This window comes from Aptenodytes forsteri, unplaced genomic scaffold (assembly GCF_000699145.1).
Source record: "Aptenodytes forsteri isolate BGI_AS27 unplaced genomic scaffold, ASM69914v1 Scaffold94, whole genome shotgun sequence".
In the NCBI taxonomy this organism is placed as follows: domain Eukaryota; kingdom Metazoa; phylum Chordata; class Aves; order Sphenisciformes; family Spheniscidae; genus Aptenodytes; species Aptenodytes forsteri.
The window spans coordinates 8,745,746-8,766,218 of NW_008795017.1; the positions used below are offsets into that span (position 1 = coordinate 8,745,746).

Here is a 20,473-nt window from a genome sequence, read left to right on the forward strand (position 1 = left end):
TTTGACGACAGAGTTACTGAGACACCCAAAGTCTTCTGAGCATCTCAGAAATCAGGTAGTTGGAAGAGTTAGGTTAGCTGTGATAGGAAGATGAGTGGAAAGATACCTAATCTCTGCTCAAGTCCCAGTGGGGACACAGTCTCTAAGATCTATTCTGATTACATCTAACTTGAGTTGTAGTAAGATCAATTCAAAATGCCACTGGAGGATGACTAGAAAACCCCTTTTGTGCAATGTTCCAGGAAGAAGACCCAGGAACTAAACTTCTTTTAGGCTGCCTGGATCTGAACATCACAAACTCTTTTCTTCAGTTTTCGCCAAATCCAAAATCTTCAAGTGGACTTGTACCTTTCACGCTAAAAAATAGTTTCAGATGGGGCTAATTCCACACTTCCTTGCAGCTTGGCCACCATACAGTGGGAATGCAAGGAACGCATATCACTGACCAGCACACATCACTGTTCACGTTCTCAGTGGCTTGTTGAACACTCAACTTTAAGCACATATAAAGGAATGTTACTAAAATATACATTGATGTTCAGTGGCAAAAACAATTGTTTAGAAGCCATTTGAACTTTTATGTAAAGGAATTTCTCCAGCTGGCTCCTAATTTTGAAATCATGAGGAGTTTACTTTTATCTCCAGTGGATTGAGAATAAAAGCCCAAATACATAAATTAATTTTGGCTCTTTCTGGAGCTGCTCAAAATATGGGAGCTATTAATCCATTTAATTTGGTGAAAATGCAGGTTTTTAAAATGTCAGTGCAGTTTTGCACAGTTCTTGCTTTTTGGTCTCTCATTGTTATAAGTGATTTTACACATCTTAGAAGCAAGTAGGTGACTTGAAATATAAGCATTACTTTTCATGTTACAAACCAGTTATTGCTTATGACAGGTTAGGAAGTACTACGTATGCATACAGTCACTAATATATTGATATTTTACACAATATAGTCAACTGAACGCTTTTAAAGGGAAATTATGAGAAAATACTGCTTTCCTGGAGGAGTTATTGAAATCAGTTGGAAGCAACCTATTCACTTCTGTATGTTTTCAATTAGTTCTAGTGAACCCTTTCAGAGGATTTTTAACAGAAATACACATGTAAAATTAAGTAACAGTCCAGAACAAACAGCAAGCAGTTGTAGGAATGAGGAGGTTGCATAGATTATTTCCTGAGCTGTGGAGGAGGGATGAGAGGGAAGCATTACATGGATAAGTTTTATAAAGAAAACTTTAAAACCATAAATCTTTACTAGAAAAACAAGAGGTGAAAACCAAAACCCGTCAACAGTATGGATTCTGAAAGGATTTGTACAATAAATGATGTATGTTTCATGGAAAGCAACTTCATCTTTCTCAGGCGAGAATATTATGAATGGGTTAGAAATTAATTAAAACTGATGAACTGGTAAAATCTATGACAAGATATTACAAGGAAATAAAAAAAGATGAATAGAAGAGAGGATATCAAAAAGTAACCAGGACCAGACACTTAATCAGAGATAGTCCATCAAGCAAAAAGGCAAAGAGATACAAAGCTGAGGAAAGGATATTGTGTAAACCACTTCTTCAAAATAATTACGTCAATTTTTTGTTTTGTTTTAATCATCAGTAATGTGGTTGTAGACTCCTCAGACATTTCATATAGATCATCCCAAAGAACATACAGTGTATAGAGGGAAATGTTAAAAGTCTGGAACAGGAAGATGGTGAACTAAGGATACTGTAAGATGTGTTACTCTCATGTCTGTCATCTTTCATAAATGTGGAACACTGCTCATACTCACAGATGAAAACAGAGATTGTTTCTCTGTTTCCTTTCCTCTGTAATGAATTCATTGTTGCTTACAAAACAGAAAAGGAATTGATTAATTGCATTTGTTTTAACCATTGTTTCTTTTTTAAGGAATTTTAATCATGGTGTTTTAGCAGCACAATATTTGTGGAAACAAAACTGAAATGGGAATCCTATAGAAACAAAGCTGCAGGTTTGCATGCACAATTATTCCCAATAATTATTTTTGCATTTATCCAGGAACAGGCATAATCAGCAAGCAATTCTGAGCCACAATGAGCTAGTCTGGCTTACATGTTCAGCATCAAGAATCTCACTATAGAGAATGGTTTGTTGTTAACTCTTAGGAAAATAAGTAAATGTCAAAAACACATACAAAAAGATAAAACATCCACAGAAGCAGATATACATTAACTGAAATATAAAGAAGGAAAACACGGGATAATTGCATCATATATTTATGTTCTTTACAAAATGTTTTTGGATCTCCAATAATGTTCACATGACATTGATTTAAGTGAAATATTATTACAACATTCATGAATTTTTTTATTATTATTATTATTATTTTTAATGTATATTCCTCACAGGAGGAATTTGTATCATTCCAGGAACATGAATTTTACTGCTAACATTTCTCTTAGCACAATACATTCATATCCTTGTCCTCAACAAATATATATTATATTTTTATTTCCAGGGTTTATTTGTCTGTCAAGATCAGTCATTGAGTTACAGAACAAAACGGAAAGAAGTTTGCTAGAAGTACTTACCTTTAAGCACAAAAAATAACCATGCAGCAAAACTTCTTGATTATTCTGTTATGATTGAGTGGAGTCCAACTTCTGACCTATTTTAATTTTTGCAGTAACTCATATTAAACAACTTTTTTTGTCCAACCAAAGTAAATGGTTTAATGAAACTAGGTCATTCAGCTGCGTGAGGATTCAAAAGAGCTTGCCGCATCTGTATCACAGCTGGAAGCATGAAGGGAAAACTTTCTTTCATGTTTAAAAGTTGCTAGATAAATGAGGAGAGTATGTAACCATGTCTCCTCACTATATACACCAACTGCAGGTATTTCAGCGACACTGCAGCAGACGATTTTCCCCCTGCATGTTTTTTTCAGTCTTCTGAGACCTCTTCCATCTCATGAAGCAGATTCCTCTTCTCTGTCTTCTGCCATCCATGTAATAAGTACAAAGTTTTAAGATGCCAAAACAGTTAACCCAACTTTTCAACAGCTGACCATAAAATGTGTTACTGTCACTCTTTCCTCTGTCCACTACCAAATACTACTGCAATATCCTTCTCTGCCCTTCTGTGGAAGAAGACTGAAGACCCCAAAGATCCAAATCATCCCATCAAGATGTTTCTGCATTATTTTAACAATCAAACCAAGACTCAGATGAGTCAAGATAATTTCCTTTGGAGAGAACAGTTTGAGGAGAGGGAAGAATACTGAGAAAGTAACTTATAAAAGACAACATTGGAAAATCCCGCAGTACTGACAAGACTACCCTGAAGGGTCAAAGAATTAGTAAGAGATCTGGAAAAAGTGCTAGCCTTTTGTTTTTGAAGACTGTCCACACTGTAAAAAACTTAAAAAAAAAAAAAAAAGAAAAATTACTTCATCTGAGCATCATTAATTGGTCTTGCACTGTTTAGGATGTTCCAGGTGAGACAGAGAGGCTTGCTGAGATTTGTAGGAGATGAATGAACTTCTAGTTATGATTGAGAGGACTTCACTGCCTATCTTCCTCCATTGCAATGCTAACTTTTATTACCAACCTCATGGAAATACTTTTTAGCAGCACTTTTTCTGCCTTTCAGCTGCCTTCCTGCCCTACTTCTATTGCATTTTTACTGCCCCCATCTGTCCAAATTATGCCATCAGCGACTACAATATTTTTACAAGAAGAAAACATAGATGTTTCTAGCACATGGATTTAACATAAGTTTGCTTGCTATAATTGTTTGTAAATATATTCATTATATCAGGATCACTGAATTTCACAGTTTCTTGGTAGACTCCTTTTTGTAAGCATTAGCAGCTTGAAATATGGCTTTAAGATAGCTTAAAGCTATAGGGGAACGATATTGTGAGAGGGATTTCTTCCTGCTTTATTGCATTGTTTCTGTCATTTAACACAGCTGCCATTTTCAGAAGAAATGTATAAAAAAATCACACAACATGGACAGTACAAAATTCAAAAGCACCTTTGAACGTACCATTGCACCTCAATATTTCTTTTCATAAACTGTGTAAGGACAGAATCTTCTCAGAAATACAACTCTTCTTATAGAAACACCAAACATAAAGAACATGTAGAGGATAAGGTTAACAACAACTCTGTCAAAGACAAGATCCTAATGACCCTCAACAGTAAACAGAACCAAGCCACATTTAAATAAGAATGGCTGAAATGACACAGTGCAATCCAACACCTGCCATGAATTGTGCCCAATCATTTATGAATAAAAATGAATTTCCATCTGCAATTATGGTCCTTCTCCAAAAGAAAGAATTTTTATGGACAATCTAACCTACCGGTGACAACCTTCAATTTTCTGGATACTGAAATGCCAATTCTTTTTCTATGGCTTGAAATAGTCTATATAATGTTAAGTTGCACCTCATTCATGCTGCTCTTGATACCCCTCTGAAAAGGAGGACATTCGAAGCAGCATTTATGTTTTGAAGGAAGAAAGAAAATAGTGGAGTCAAAAGATTTTTCACTGCTGGAGAGTGACCGCAGTGCTTTGCATCCTACTTATATAGTGGTTTACAACAAACCTGAATGTATGCAACTGAGTGAGAGAAAATTAAGATATGGGAACACACATATGAAGACTTAAGCACTGCAATCAGGATTTTAATTAAATGCCTCTCCTGGAGGTTTCAGATAGGTTAAACCACAGTTGGAAGAAATATTAATGTCTTTTGTGTGATATCAATCTAGAAGATTGTTGGATTCAAATGACAAAAAATCATTGCACAAGCAAAGAATTATCCCTTAATTTCAAGATTGATAGGTTGTAAAAGAACAAGTTTTGAGATTTAACAATAAATACTTCAGAAATCGAATCAGCTACAGAACGAGCTAATCTCCACCCTTGTTATACTTAATTTTAACTATATATTATCTGCTTTTTATATGGATAATAAATAGGATCATTGAATGGTTTGTCAAACAGTTGTATCACAATTTCTTGAACAGTTCATGTGAGAAAATATTTTATGCACACTCAGTATGAATTATTAATCCCTGCTTGATGCCCAGCAATTTTTCAGGAAGAATTAACTTTTTTCTGAAGAACTGCATTCCTTCTCAGAAGTGCAGGAGCAACAGCATCACCATTACAAAGTCTTTTTTGTTACCTCATCAGTCTGAAGAGACAATTGGAACGGTTCTCAGCAAGCACCTGCAACCTCGTTAGAATCCCAGAGATCTGGAAATTTAGGGGAGCTGATGCAAGGACTCCTGCTCCTTGCAAGCTGTGCTAATGCAATGCTGTGATGCAGTGCTCTTGCTATTGTAAACATCTTTAGGAGGTCCCTGCAAACCCGAACATACCAGACCAAGCTTGCATTTGTGTAACCGTGTAAATATGTTTTTAATTGGAGAAGGCCTATACTTTTAATCCATACATTCCCGTACCACTGGTCCAGTTCACTTAGGAGCATGGATCTAGATATTCAGCAAATAACTTGTTTATGTAACAGTATAGAGGTTCTTTAAGTGGCAACTTAAATCAAAATCAATTTATCTTCTCTGTCTTCTTACCATAAAATATCTCCTTTAGAAGAAAGTATCTGCTTTCGTATAAGCACAATCATTCTTTGGACTCCACTCACTGATTCTAATGGGAGTTTAGTGACCACAGTGCTAACAGACACCCACATTTAGACAACTGTACCAGGAATCTTTATCTTAAATTTAAAACCACCTAATGGGAAGTGCACCCTCAGATCTGAGAAAATAATTGACCTGAGAGAATTTTATGACCCAGTAGAAAGTGATTATCTGCTGTTTAATTTTGAGGATTTAAGACTATCATAAACTTTCCTCTCACTTTTATGCTAAGTCTTCAAACTCTTCCAATGTTAACAAGGACAATCCCAATTTACAATTAACAATGTAAGAGCAAAATATTTCTTCTTTGAAATCAGAACCATAATGTAAAACATAACAAATTTACCTTACGTGAGTGGAAAATAAGCTTTCTGGAAGAAAATGTTCAAGGTGGACTAAAGAATCTCTACAGAAATTGTTTTCCAGTGGTCAAATGTATTCATTTCCAGTTTGTTATAATCAAGGTCAACTTCCAATTTTCAAACTGTCATAACACGCTCACAGACTGTTATTATATAGTCATTGTTATACAAATATTGATGTGATGATGAAGCTTTCAGAAGCCTTCAGTGTATTAAAGTGTACTCAGATCCTTAGTCATGGAGCACATCAATCTGATGCAATTATTAAACATACAAATTATCTAAAAATTTGTTATACTTATTTTACTGATGAAATGGCTCCAGGATTTAAATTATTCATTACTTACCCCTGTTCTTTGAACTTCCAGGAAAATCGCTCTTTGAAATGATTTCTCCCACACCGCCAACTCGCTGCCCAGCTCTACATTGAAATAATGACTCTTGCCATGTCCAACCATAACACTGAAACAATATGGCCTCTGGTCTTCAAGATCAAAGTCCTGATGAATACCTAAATACAAGTTTGCTTGTAGCCAGCAATCATCAGCAAGCCAGAGCTGAAAGACATGTTTCAGTATGTGATTCTTCATCTAGCAAAAACAAACAGTTAACGCGACATTGTCTTCTGTAAGTGATAGGTACTTGGATATGTTATGTCATTATGTTAATAATTACCTTGAAGAAATGTTATGAGAATTAAGTAATAATTTCAAAGGCAACTTCTCTCTTTGCTTCTTACTCACTTTGCTTCACTGTATCATTGTAATCTGAGCTACTTCTGCAGTTCCAAAATACTGTCAAAGTTACCTAAGCAATACATACATAATTTAAAAGGAGTTTGTAGCAATATGTTGTTTACAGTGAAAAGGAAGGAAATCCCTGCATTGTTTGAATACAATTCAAGAGCTGTGTACCAGCTTTACAGGAGAATATAACTACTCTGTTCTAATTGGGTTCCAATGTGCTAAACACCAAGGAATGCAGTAATTTATCAAGCACCCAAGGGCTAATTCTGGAAATGACGTGAGCTTTCAAATGTCCCCTAATAGCTGCCAATGCTGCTCTGCAACTACAAGGGGAGTGAAGTGAGATCCTGCCATCACCTTCAAGACGAAGAAGAGAAACTTCACATTAGTCTTTCATAATAAAAAATATCCCTGTAACAGAATGTTTTGTAAATGAAAACAAATTCTTACAAGAAACTTCCCTAATCTTTCAAGACTTCATTGATTAGCATAAATATAGACAAAAAGAAAAATAAATAAAAAAGCTACTGCTTATACATCTGAGTACTTTCACTGACTGAATTTCCAAATTACGCATTTTTAAAAATTTCTATTTATCAGGTAGGGCCCTTTCCTATCTCTATTTCTCTATGATGGCATGGGGCAGAAAAGAGTGAGAGAACAAAAAAAGCAATTTGCAAAGAAAATGTTATTTCTTATCTTCTAAAGTCACCTGTAAACAGAATTTTCTTTCTCTAGCACTCCAGGTTAGGTTTAGGAGACTTGACTCTAATCAAGCAGTTCTGAGGTAAAAGCAGTCATGTTTGACTGCACTTAGGTGGCTTTGAAAAGACCAGAATGCAGCTTTGCAGTGGTACCCATGTCCCAGAATCTTGTCGTCAGGAGAAGCCTTACAAAGATGTAGAATTTATTTTTCCAGAACCTTTAATAGTTCATCATAGCCTATTGAGGCTATAGTTGAAACCCCATGCACATGGAAACAAACAAACAACTGGAATTCGAGCATCCAAATGCAATGTAAAATATTCCGATACATGTAAAATAAATGCTTAAATGTTCAGGGCCTTGCATCCCTCCTGTTCTAGAGGCACACACAACTGCCCTCCCAGGACAGCAGTGAAGATCCACTTTATAGTAATGAAAAGCAGAGGAAACAAATGCTCTGCTAGCACATCTTCCTCTGTGTACTGCTCTCATATTCACAAATAGGATGAAAATACTCAGATGGGAACTGAAAATTTTGCTTGTGCTGGTGAATTAATGAATAACATAAAGCTGGCAAATGTAACCTTATGCAATTTACTCGTCTAGTCTGCTAAGCTACGGATGTTTTGTGGGGCACCTCAGAAGCAGCACATAATGCCACCAGGGTACACAGCTACCCAAGGTGAGAACAGTCTTGAGGAAGTTCAAAGTTATTTTATGATGCTCCTTTGGACTGGTGAAAAGGAAGCTGAACAAAATACCTGTGGATCATCTGGTGTTCAGATCAGCAGCCATGGAGCAACAGGTATTACACCTACATCTGCTTCAAGACTCAGTATTGCTCATCCTGGCTTATGGACTACTATATTAATATTTTTTACTTTGTATGTGAAAATGCGACGTGTGAAAATACCAGGCAATAAAAGAAAATAAAATGTTCTTAAGACAGGTGGCATTTAAAAATGCATCTAATATTCTCACCCCTGAAAAATACATGTTTTCAGTAACAGTTCCAGTAAATATGAGGTATGAGGCAAGGTATAGGAAGAAACACATGAGATAAAAGAGATCACATTTTCAATCATCTGGTTGTTACCACTAAATGTCCATGAATATGCAAGTATGTGATAGATTGATGAATTTTAATTCACATAGTTGTATTTGCATGTTTGTGTATGCAAGTGTGTATTTATATGTTTGTATGTATACACACACACAAATCTAAAATATAGCAAACATTTTGTTTTGAAATGCAATTTCCATATTGGATTCTTATTTTCCATGTTTAACTCTTGTGTCATAATAAACACAGATGAGAAGCTTACAATTAGGTAACAAGTGCACCTCGCCTTAAAATCCATCTTTCGTGAGAAGATACAGTAGCACTCTCCACCACAGCTTTGCACTAGTTCTAACCAGCTTCTGAAAATCCTTAAGAACACCCTCCCTAAATGGCAGTTTTTACAACATAAACTCCATCTTTCAGTCTGCAATGTAGAAACCTTAATCTGTTATGATCTTTTGCTATCTTTTTGGATTTGCTCAGTTTGGCTTATTGTCATTTATACCAAAGAATCAACAGAAAAGAGGTTAAAGTGTTGAATTTGAGCTTTTGCACTTTAGCGAATGTATTCATGAAGACTGGCGATTAAGCATTCATTTATTAAAACTTCAAGAACATTAAAGAGTTGAATCTTGGGTAGTTTATGTCACACTTCTTTTTCTTAATGAAAAAGTATCACAGACTTTGCTTTAAGGATAGATTGTCCTTGAAATTACCAGAATATTCAAGGAAGGACTGAGTTTCAAATCAGTAGTAACATTTCAAGGAGAAAAAAACAAAACCCAAACCATAGCAAAATCTTTTCAAAAGGCAAACTAAGTATATATTTAATTGCTGCCTGACTTATTTATAAGGAAAAAGTAAATTTAAAAAAAGATTAAGGAGACAGAACAAATAAGCTGGGACAGAGCCTCTGCTCTTTGCTGCTGTCTCAATGATGGGCAGGACCTGAAGTTGCCCACATGTACCCAGCTGGAGACATGGTCACATTAAAATAATGCTATGCCCACAAAAATATGGCTGTGCTCCTGCAGCCTGCGCTGTGGAGCTGAGCTCAAGTCCCGAACTCCAGGATTCCTATTTTCCTGGCATGACACTGCCCAAGACCCTCTCCCCACTTTTGCCAGGGAAGGGAACCTTCCTCCCCTGCCCACTGACAGCAGGCTTACAACACAGAAAAAACAGGCAATGATGGGCTGCAAAACTGACAGCTGACATCAGCAGAAGCTCTTTTAGCAGCCACTTAACGGAACTGACACCTCTGTAAAATGTAGATGTCAGCTCATGTTTGAGAGCTGTTTTTTCTCGATTTCTGTCAAGTTCTGTGTGCTCCTTGCTCTGTTGGTTGTAACTTCATAATGTTTTCAATTTATCTTTTTTTTTTTTTTAAATCTCAGTCAACAAAATTGGTGTAGGAAACATGCCTATGTTGTTGAAAGTCTGTTTGGGACAAGCAGTTTGAGCAGTCAGGACATGGAAACTCCCTGCCATCCCAATTCTTTGAAGAATTTGGTCATTTAGTGCTGCGGAGAACTTCCCTCTATGCTGAACAGGACAGTAAAGGGGAATGGAGTGTTATTGTCAGGTCTATGAATTTTTGTTCTCTTCTTTTCACTCTTTCTTCTGTAAATTGTCCTGAATAACTGTGTTGCATCAGAAAAAAAACAACAAAAAAAAAACTTAAGCAGTTCTCCTTTGGTGCAATGTTAAGTCAAGGATCTGTACAGGTAACAGAGCAACAACCTTCCTTCTCCATACCATTAGTACATGGTCAAAGGACGAAAAGCAGAGAGGACAGCAGTTGGTGAGAACTAAAGCTCATTTGTGATTTTTCAGTGAAACAACGTTTTATCTGAAAAGACTGATCTTTTTGTTTTTTCCCCCGATAATATGTTTGTTTTCACTCTCTTAGTCCAGTAGGCTCTCATCTAGCCTTACCTCACCTGCAAAGCAGTTTTTGATTAGCTGGCAGAGAAGTAAATTAATCTATCTAATGCAACTTATTAGAAAATATCTTCTGTAAGTCAATTATTTAAACAGACTGCTAAGGTTTTGCCCAAAATCCTTGCTTGGGACAAGCTAAACAGAAAACATGACACTGTGTCTAGGTCGTGGAAAAAAATGAAGAGTTCTATGGTACACAAATGCACCATGTTGCCCTTTGTAAGGTAAAACCTACTATAATATTTGCAAATTACACATGATCTAAAAAGGACATAATTTTATACTTCTAATTACTGAAATTAAAGTATTTTTATATAAATCAAGAATTACAGCAAAAGCATTCTTTATCACATTCACTTCAAAATCTGAGCCACCAAGAAAAAAGCAATATCCAGTTTCATTATGCTTAGCTGTGTGTCTCACCTGCACTTCATATGACCAGCTCCAATACTGAAAAATTTCTTCAACATGGAAGCGTTTTAGTAACTTACTCACTTGGAGATTTATCCATTTACTATATTCTCTTATACTTGCATAGCTAATGCACTAGCCATTACAAATAGTTTTTTTTTAACAACAGATAAACTATTTGAATGTTAGCTACAGCTAGTTAAGATTAACTTGTGCATATCATTAAGAGGAAAAAGCAAGCTTTCTTTACTAAATAATATCATTGTAATTATTAGGAAACCTACCTTATGAATTTTAAATAGAACCTCACAGAGGTTATAGATTTTTTCAGCTCGTACCCAGTCTAGTGTGCTTACCTATAATATCAAAAGAAAATATTAACAACACATTCTTTATTCTAAAATCATGTACAGATGAAAGAAATTAAAAAGATTTCACCCATCAATATTCTACTGAATGCTTTAAATATAGGCACATTACTACATTCAATATCCAGCATTTAGAAAAGACTGTCAAATAGCATTCAATTTTTACAGAAACAGCATCTACAGGAGTCTTACTATAATTAAAAGGTATTAAATTATTTCATTGATTTTTTCCCCATTATTACTACAGTATGATGGAAACCTCTTTGTAATCTCTGTGGTGAGTTACATAAGCCTATTTATTCTCCAACATGCTAACAGCAATATCCAGCATTTAGAAAAGACTGTCAAATAGCATTCAATTTTTACAGAAACAGCATCTACAGGAGTCTTACTATAATTAAAAGGTATTAAATTATTTCATTGATTTTTTCCCCATTATTACTACAGTATGATGGAAACCTCTTTGTAATCTCTGTGGTGAGTTACATAAGCCTATTTATTCTCCAACATGCTAACACAGGGAACCCAGAGTCTCAAACCCAGAGTCATTCAGCTTCGTGTCTTAATTTAAAAAAAATCTTACAATCAACAGACCAAGATGCATTCCTAAATTCAGATTTGAGTTTACATACACTAGGGCACCAATATCTTAATATTTATATTAAAAACTGAAGAGGACTATGTGACTGTAATATTTGAAATTAAGAAGAATGTCAGCTGTGTGGTTAATAATGAATATGAAAAGACATATTTTTTGTTTTCTTTGGATTTTGTTACTTTATCCTGATGACATGACAGGCTGTTAAAATTTGACAGTTAGAGTGATATTTGAAGTTTTTCCCTAAATTCTAGTTCATGATATAATGTGATAATCTGTTTTCTTTTAAAAACAGTACCTAGCCTATGTAGTTCAAGAAAAAAAAAAAGAACCTATACATAGGAAAAATACAAGGGCAATACACATTATTTTGATTATGTATTTCACAGCAAAATCCTAGCTCTTGGTGAATGCACAGGAATGGCTGCATAGATATATGAAGAATTTGACTAAATTGTAACTCTGAGGCTTTAGCACATGGAAATAAGTGTTTTGGTGACTCTAATAGCAACTTGGATACTTTAAAATACTAGGGCAGATGCAGCTTTGCCCTGTTCCTGTGCCCCTCCCAAAAGGAAGAAAGCAGAAAAATTAAATTAAATTATTTAGGTAAAGAAAAATTTGGCTGTAAAACATCTGGTTTCTGTGGATGTAACTTAACTAGGAAAAAACTATGAAATTCAGTAACAGATTCTTTTTCTCTGTATTCACAATAGCACATAGTTCACCTATAATAATCAATCTTGTTCCTGATGTTTTGCATGAAGATCAACATGATTTTATAAAATTTATTTCTAAGTTGAATTTCCAAGCCTTCATAAATTCTAAACCACTAAGCAAAATGAAAATAAAATGGTGAAAATCCAAACCACTACAACACTTAGGAGCAGACTGATGTGACTTCTACTGGTTATTAAATGTTATTTCAGAGTGCTGTTGGAGGAGTAATGTGAACTTGGTGTTAGTTTCTTTCTAATCTTATATGCTCTTATGTCCATTCCAATTTAAACTAATGAACATTATTAATAAGCAGACCTCACAGCTACGTGTTTCAAAGCAGTTTCAGAATTTACCTGAATTCTTTCTTCTTAGTGTGGAAAGTATCCCACCTAAATTTAGACATCAGAAGTATCTAATCTTAACAACTTAATCTAATTGGTAATAATCTAATCTTAATTTCACCATATTGGGAAAGAAGGGAAAAAAAAAAAAGAAGAAAAGGCAGTGCTTTCTCCCAGTTTCTCTAACTGTAGATTAGATCTTTAACTTCTAGATGACTAAATTCAGATGAGATGAATCACCTATTGCAAATGGGACTGAAGACCTCTAGAAGAGGAGGTTCTATCACCATATCTTTTCAGGATATAAAGGGACTTATATTCTAGGGTTGTCCATTTGACAGTTTTTATATTTTAACAATGAAATGACAAACATCACTTGAATACAATGCATGCAGTAGAATATGTAAAAGCATGTTATATACTTTTTCTGTTTTATTATGAGCAATGTCTCATCATAAATTAAAGCTCAAAACACTACCTATAGCTACCTTTAAAAGTACTTAGTACTACTTTAAAGGTACTTTGTCAAATTTACATCTAATGTTAGCTTTTTTAGAAAATTAAATTAAAGCAATTTTAGATATTATAGTTGTCCTCCCATCACTTCATAAAATGTAGCAAGTTTGAGTGTCATATATTTCTAATTTTTAGATTTCCGTTACTCTTTTCCTTCTAGTAAGGTCCTTTCAGTATTTTATTTGAGTTTTGCTTTTTAATTATTGCTAAGAGTAAGCAATAACACAAGTTTAGAAACAACTGAAACTGTGGAATTATAAAGCCTATTCATAAAGAAATATTATACATTTAAACATGCTCACATAGAGCAAGTACTGCAGGTCTTTGCTTAATCCTTATTTACAGGGAAATATTTTTTACTTTGATGGCTTTGAAAATAAAGTAATTAAATAATACAGGTTTTGGCCCATTACTGTTGATCCTCAAAAGGGATCTTCATGCTTCTTACAAAATAAGGTTTACAGCCTAGAATCGTGGCTAGTTCATTATTTGCTCTTTAATTTCTCAAAGGGAAAGATTCTTTTCAGTCTCAGTTAAAAGCAGGAGAACGCTTCATTCCTATTAGTGGCTAGACAAGGTATAAAAGCTTAAGCACCAACTTAATCTGCTGTTTATGAAACTGAATTTAGTGACACAGGCTATAAACTAAAAGTTGTTGAGACATGACTGAACTTTCATTTGCTCGTATCATTTATTGTGATTCCTGAAGATTAATTTAAACTGTTGGGGTTCTTTGCAGCTATTAATGATGCTACCATGGACAATGGTGACACTGCTGTGCCATTAAATTCACTCTGAATACTTCAGTCTTCTCCCCATTATCCTGTGCACCTCTTTCATCCTTTCACTCTCTGTAACCTCTTACGACTTTTTCAGCAGAGACAGCTAGTGATGATGATAACTGTTGTTGGCACCTATATAAGCCAAAATTTTCTTTTACTGTGTACGTCAGAGAAAGGCTACCGTACTTAAAGCCAAGAGTGAAACAGTCTGAATATCATAGTGTGCAAGGTCATCAGGAGAACACGAATGACATGTTGAGAGGGATTTTAAGGAGGGGAAACAAACATTCTACAAAGGGATACTAGAATCCAAAGAGACAGCTGACATTATTTATAGTTTTCTCAGAACTATCGTAGTGTTTATCTAAGTTTAAAATGCTATTGTTAAAGACTGCATTGCTTTAAAAAAAATCACAAATGATCATATACTGCTAGTCAGTGAGAAGAGCTGGAAAGAATCAGAAAAGTTCACAAAAAGTGCAATATCCTTCATTTGCTTTAAAGGATGTTTCAGTTTATTGCAGGCTTATCCATCATCACACATTTAATAACTGGGTAATGACTGGTAACTAAGATAAATGAGATACTGAAATATGATCCTTAGGCAATAAAAAAGTTTTTCTCGTTATTTCCCCTTGGAATTTTTCCTGTAGGTATTCTATACATTGCAATTTCTTGGGTTTATTTTAGCATGACAACATAATTATTTTTTAGTAAAGCATTTGACAAAATGTTTCAAAAAAGGTATATTCAGAATGGGTCACTTAATGAGACATACTTTCATTCATATGAATTCAGTTCTGACAAAGTGTCAAAAATAGTGTCAAAATACATGAAAGTACCAATTAGCATTCACTGAGCTTCCCATTTAATTCTTGTTTGTCTAATACATGAATTTATGAATATCAGTAGGTTAGAAGACCAACTCCTTAGTTAACTCAATGCATTATGTGATGTTTTGAATACCTGGTTTTGCAGATATTTAGTTATATTAAGTCCTTCAGAAAGATTGTAAAATAACACATTTGTAAACTCACAGATAACACTGAGCTGATCACAGATAGAAAAATAGGAACCTAAAGTTACAATTTTAAGTCCATAATGAGAGACTGAAACAAGTAGGTAGAGTTACAAAAGTGCTAAGTGTTGCAGAAGTACTTTTTACTTCAGCATGAGTTTCTGTAAGTTCCTCAGAATTAGTTTTACTTAGATAGACCAAGCGATCTCAGCATCAGTTCAGGCTCATATTCCAAATATACTTAGCTTTAAATGTGTGTGTTAATCATTGATTTTTCTTTAAAAAGTTATGATTTAAAATAAAGAGAAAACAATAAAGTTAAATTCATTTTGACACATACATGTAGCAAACAACAAACTGAAAAAGTTACTCCCTAGAAGAGAATTCTGCAATTATAAAATAGGCATAAAAGACTTTCGTGCCTATTCAGAGATCACCACTGAAGGATTGACTAGACATGAGAAATAAATATGGGGTGCATGTAAAAGAGAATCACACTTCAAAACTCACTAAAGTCAAAGGGAACATAACATACTCTTTGACTTTCTATGAACACTGAATCTGATTCTAGAAATCTCAAGTGCCCCCCAAAATATTTAAAAAAAAAAGAATAAATTTAAAGAGTAAAAATTAAGGAAGAAAAAGATCAAAGTGGCTGGGGTACTTAAAATACTTTTGGTCAAGAGTAATTCATTTCACTGGTCTCTTCACTCTTCAATGGAAAAAAAGAATTAAAGAGTAAAAATTAAGGAAGAAAAAGATCAAAGTGGCTGTAATACTTATTACGGGAAGGGAACTCTTCACTCTTCAATGGAAAAAATGAGCCAAGTATAATTTTAAAAAGATATTAAAAAGGAAAAAAAAAATCAAGAAACGTTCTTGAGATAAACTATGATATAGCAGTATAAGAAGCCTAAAGATGTCCAAACCAACTGAAACTCGTTGGTACAAAACACACACTAAATAGCAGTCAAAATAAATAAAACAAATAGAACAAAATAAAGAGAGACTTGTGTGTAGAGTTAGAAAGTTCACCAAAAGCATTCATGGTCAAGTCTATGCCCTCCAACTCATTGCGACCTCTGTCCTAATATGTTACATTGACACTATGTATAATGTATTTTACAAATACAAGTATTTAGAACTTACATAGCAGTACTCTCTAACATTCAAAGCACTGCTCATGTGCTAATTACATTATGCAAGCTTTTCTTCTCCATAATGTTTTTCAAAGGTGGAACTATTTCTGTTACTTTCACATTATTCTTGTATTTATTCCTTTTCTTAAAACTATAAGCAGCATATGCAGTGATTGCCTAGCTGCCTTCACATAAACCACTTTAGTGATTTCTTTAATCATGTTGAAAATGATAGTTCTGTAATTAAGGGTAACACAACAGGCACAAAGATATGGCTACTTTAAGACATAAAAAAATCAAACAGTACAATCCTCCCCTACATAAAGCCCATACTCCATAAAACGAAAACATTTCATTTTTCTGGAAATTTTCAATGACATAAAAAATAGTTTGTTCTTGAGTGACAATTTTGAATAATGTCTCTCCAATTGTTCTAGGATATGAATTCAGAACCTTTTCAAGATCTGAAAATTGACAGAAATTTATTAGATGTTTTTAGAATGTAATAAAAGACTGCTTGTATATTAACATTGACACAAGAACAATTTCTATTTGTGCAATGGTGTTTTTCACATGTGCAGTTTTCAGAAATGTGTCACAATTCTAATATAGCAATCTGTAAATGAAATCTGTATGTTTCTTAAATGCAGTCAGATAAGCCACTTTAGGGATGCAGAAAGACCATTCTCTGTTAATCACACACAAATCTTGATATTTACTTCTATGGTGAAGCATCTACATTTTTGGAAATGCTATCTGAGATACTGTTGAAATGGACTATAAATAGAATATTACTTACCATAGTAATTTCTTTCATATTATAATACCCACATTTTTTCCACAATTTTCTTTATTTTTGCCCATGGGTAACTCTGTTTTCCATTCTTACGAAAGTTAGCAGCTGTATTTACATTCTTATCATCTTTTACACTCAATGAAGTAGAAAAAGAGTAGAAATTGCACCAGATCCTTTTACAAGCAGTTGTAAAGTTTGGGTAAGGTCATTACAACTAAGGATAACTGTATAACTTGTAGGTAATCTACTCTGTGCACACTACGTTGATACACTGATACACTACATTGATTCAGTATGCAAAAAGCAATACCGTCATAGAAACACCTCTGAAATAAAACACGTTGAACTCTTCTAAAGATCAAGCAAGTTAAAACATCTGTATTTTTGTGATAGAACAATGCATTTTTTAATGTTTCACTTAATATAATAAAAAAAAGTTAGTGGGAGTAATGGTAAGAGCAGTACCATTAAATATCTCTAAAAATAGTGAAACAGCTCTATGCATGGCTTTGTGAGGGGATCTGTGTTTCCAGCTACAGTGCTGGGACATGTGACACAGACCAGTGTCAGGGCACAGCATGGGTTGGTGGCTCCCTGGGTGCCGTGGGAGCTCCCCCAGGGTCTGGCAGGGCAAAGTCCTCGCCAGCCAGGACCCATCCCATCGCCCTGTAGTGGGTTGACTCCGTCCAACAGCTAAGCACCCACACAGCCTCTCTCTAACTCCCCGTCCCCCCACAGTGAGATGGGGGAGAGAATAGGAAAAGCAAAATCAAGAAAACCCGTGGGTCAAAATAAAGGCAGTTTAATAAGTGATGGAAAGAGGAAAAAAACAAGTGATGCAAAGGTAATTGCACCCTGCCTGCTCCAAGTAGACCGATGCCCAGCCAGCCTCCAAGTCATGGCTACTTTTGAAGACCAAATCCCCATTTTTTATTGCTGAGCATGATGTTTTATGGTATGTAATATGCCTTTTGGCCTATCTGGATCAGCTGTCCTGGCGGTGTCCCCTCCCACCCTCTTGCCCACCCCCGGGGTGAGCAGTGTGAGAAACAGAGAAATGCTGTGCAAGCAAAGCTCAGCAACAGCCAAATCACTGGTGTGTTAGCATTGTTTTAGTCACAGATACAAAACCCAGTGCCATACGGGCTGCTATGAAGAAAGTTACCTCCATTCCAGCCAGACTCAGTACATGTCCCCAGCCAGGAGCAGGGCAGCCATGGGGACTGGAGGCAACCCAAGCTCTGGGCACCAGGCACCTCCCTGGGGACATGGACGGGCTGAGGCTGGGCCTGGATGTGGGCCCGTGGGTGGGCCTGGCTCGTTGGGGCCCATGGCTGGGCAGGACAGGGCTGTGGGGGAGCTGGAGACTGGCCCTGCTGCGTTGCTGAGGCAGGGGCTGATGGCCATGGGGGTGGCTGCAATGGGGTCCTGGGCTGCGGGAAAGGTGGGGGAAGCCCCAGGGAAGAGGGTCAGGGACAGTCAGGGCTGGACGTGCCCTCAGGACACTGATAATCATCTTTGAAGTGAGGTTTTAGATGCAGGTTTGAATTCTCCAGGTGGGTGGCTTCTGGAAACTGCCAATTTCCTGTTTTATTTTTTTCCCCTGATATAAAACATCTGTTGAATGATTAAATAGCAAGAAAACTGGTCAACAGGTTTTATGATTTGTAGGCTCTGTAACACTTACTGGTGTATCTGATTACTGGGATGACATAGCACTTGACCAAAGGGGTCCCCTTTGTTCATTTTTTTGCAAAGCCACTGTTTCTACAAAAAAATTGTGCAGAAACACAATAGAGTATAGTATATACTTACAAGTAACATGGTATGAATACTACCAAACATTCATCCTCACTTCTCTGTTCTTAGCAGAGTGCTGAACATGATAAATGAAGTAGTTTATCCCAAATTAGTATCATGTAGATGGACAGTTTTAGTTATTTCAAAAACATTTCTTCAAAAACAGGTCTCAAAACAATAATTAAAATTTATAAAGGAAAACTATTCATGTGGTATGTTATTTATTTTTTTAATATTTTTGTATTGTTTTTGCATTTTAATTGGGTTGTAGTAATTGAATCAAATTTTAGTTCCTTGACTTAACATATTAACAAATAATTTTTTAGAGAGAAAAAAAAAACTTCTCTCAGATGTGTTGTCTCATTTTGAAAAGAATACTACTGGCCATTTAAAAATGCTTGAAGTTAATAGAAATAATTGGATTTAGAATTTCAATCTAGAGAGAGAGAAAATGTTACTGATTGCTTCTCATTGAGGTTCATATATAAGGTTCAAAGAGTATGTACTTCCCAAAGGTACTGCAGATGGTACACATGTAAAGGATCAGATTTTCTTTGGATCAGCTGAAGAAACTGGGAGGCTGACCACCTTCTGAGCAAAACCATAAGGAAGTTGTATAACTGAAATTGCATTCTAATTTCACATTTTATTCTTTTTGATTTGTTTAAAGCAAAGGCACTCTGGAGAAAAAATAAAGAAAGGATAAAACAATACCATGTGGTAAGTATGGGTCACTTTTAAAAAGTTTAGAATTCTACAGCTCATTTCCATTTCATTCTTTTAAATTAATTTTTATGAGACTTTTTTAGAGAAGTATTAGATAAGTCATCTGTTGTGAAATAGAATTCTCGTTACTAGCTATGTAAATTATCAAAGCAAGATGTCATTTGTTCAAACTGTACAATTAGCATTGGATTCTCTGTAACAGTTCAATCCCTTGCCTGTGTGCAAAACCCACAAGTATCAACTAATAGTATGGATGGTGTGTTTCATGATGTATCTTCTCTTTAAGAAAACAGAGTAACTACCAACTCATTACGTCTACAAAATACTTCAGAATAAATAAGGTAAGAAATATTGGGCCTAACCAACCAGAGAAAAATCTGAACTTAACAACTTTAAAAAGTAAAACACGTACTCCCTATTAGGAATTCTTTGAATTATCCAGGTACAGTAAGATTTTCAGAGGACCTTAAAAGAGGTTAAGTACCTAAAGCTTATTGAAATTCAGTGGCATCTATGGCTTTAACGTCTTTTGAAATCTCAGCTGACAACTTCACTTGATAAGGAAAAACAAATCCAGACATAACAAACAGGTTTCCATTTACAATGAAACTGCCACAAAAATATTATTTTTTTACCGGTGGAGTGCTGAAAATGTAGAAGGATGAACCCTTCAATGCCAGAAACTTGAATTTGTAGAGCTGAGATGAACCAGTTCCTTCAAGTCTCTCATTTACCCATCCCATATGTATGACCTGTAAAAGAAAATAATTGAAATCAAAGCT

At 35.2% G+C, this 20,473-nt stretch overlaps 1 protein-coding gene across 1 annotated transcript in view; it reads right to left on the bottom strand.

The window, feature by feature from the left end:
- Positions 1-20,473, bottom strand: part of SNTG2 (syntrophin gamma 2) — a 193,381-nt gene that overhangs the window by 30,793 nt on the left and 142,115 nt on the right. The window contains exons 13-14 of the mRNA XM_009275630.1: positions 11,172-11,243; positions 6,366-6,575 (exon numbers count right to left, since the gene is read on the bottom strand). Coding sequence (XP_009273905.1) covers positions 6,366-6,575; positions 11,172-11,243 — 282 coding nt within the window. The remainder of the gene's footprint in view (positions 1-6,365; positions 6,576-11,171; positions 11,244-20,473) is intronic.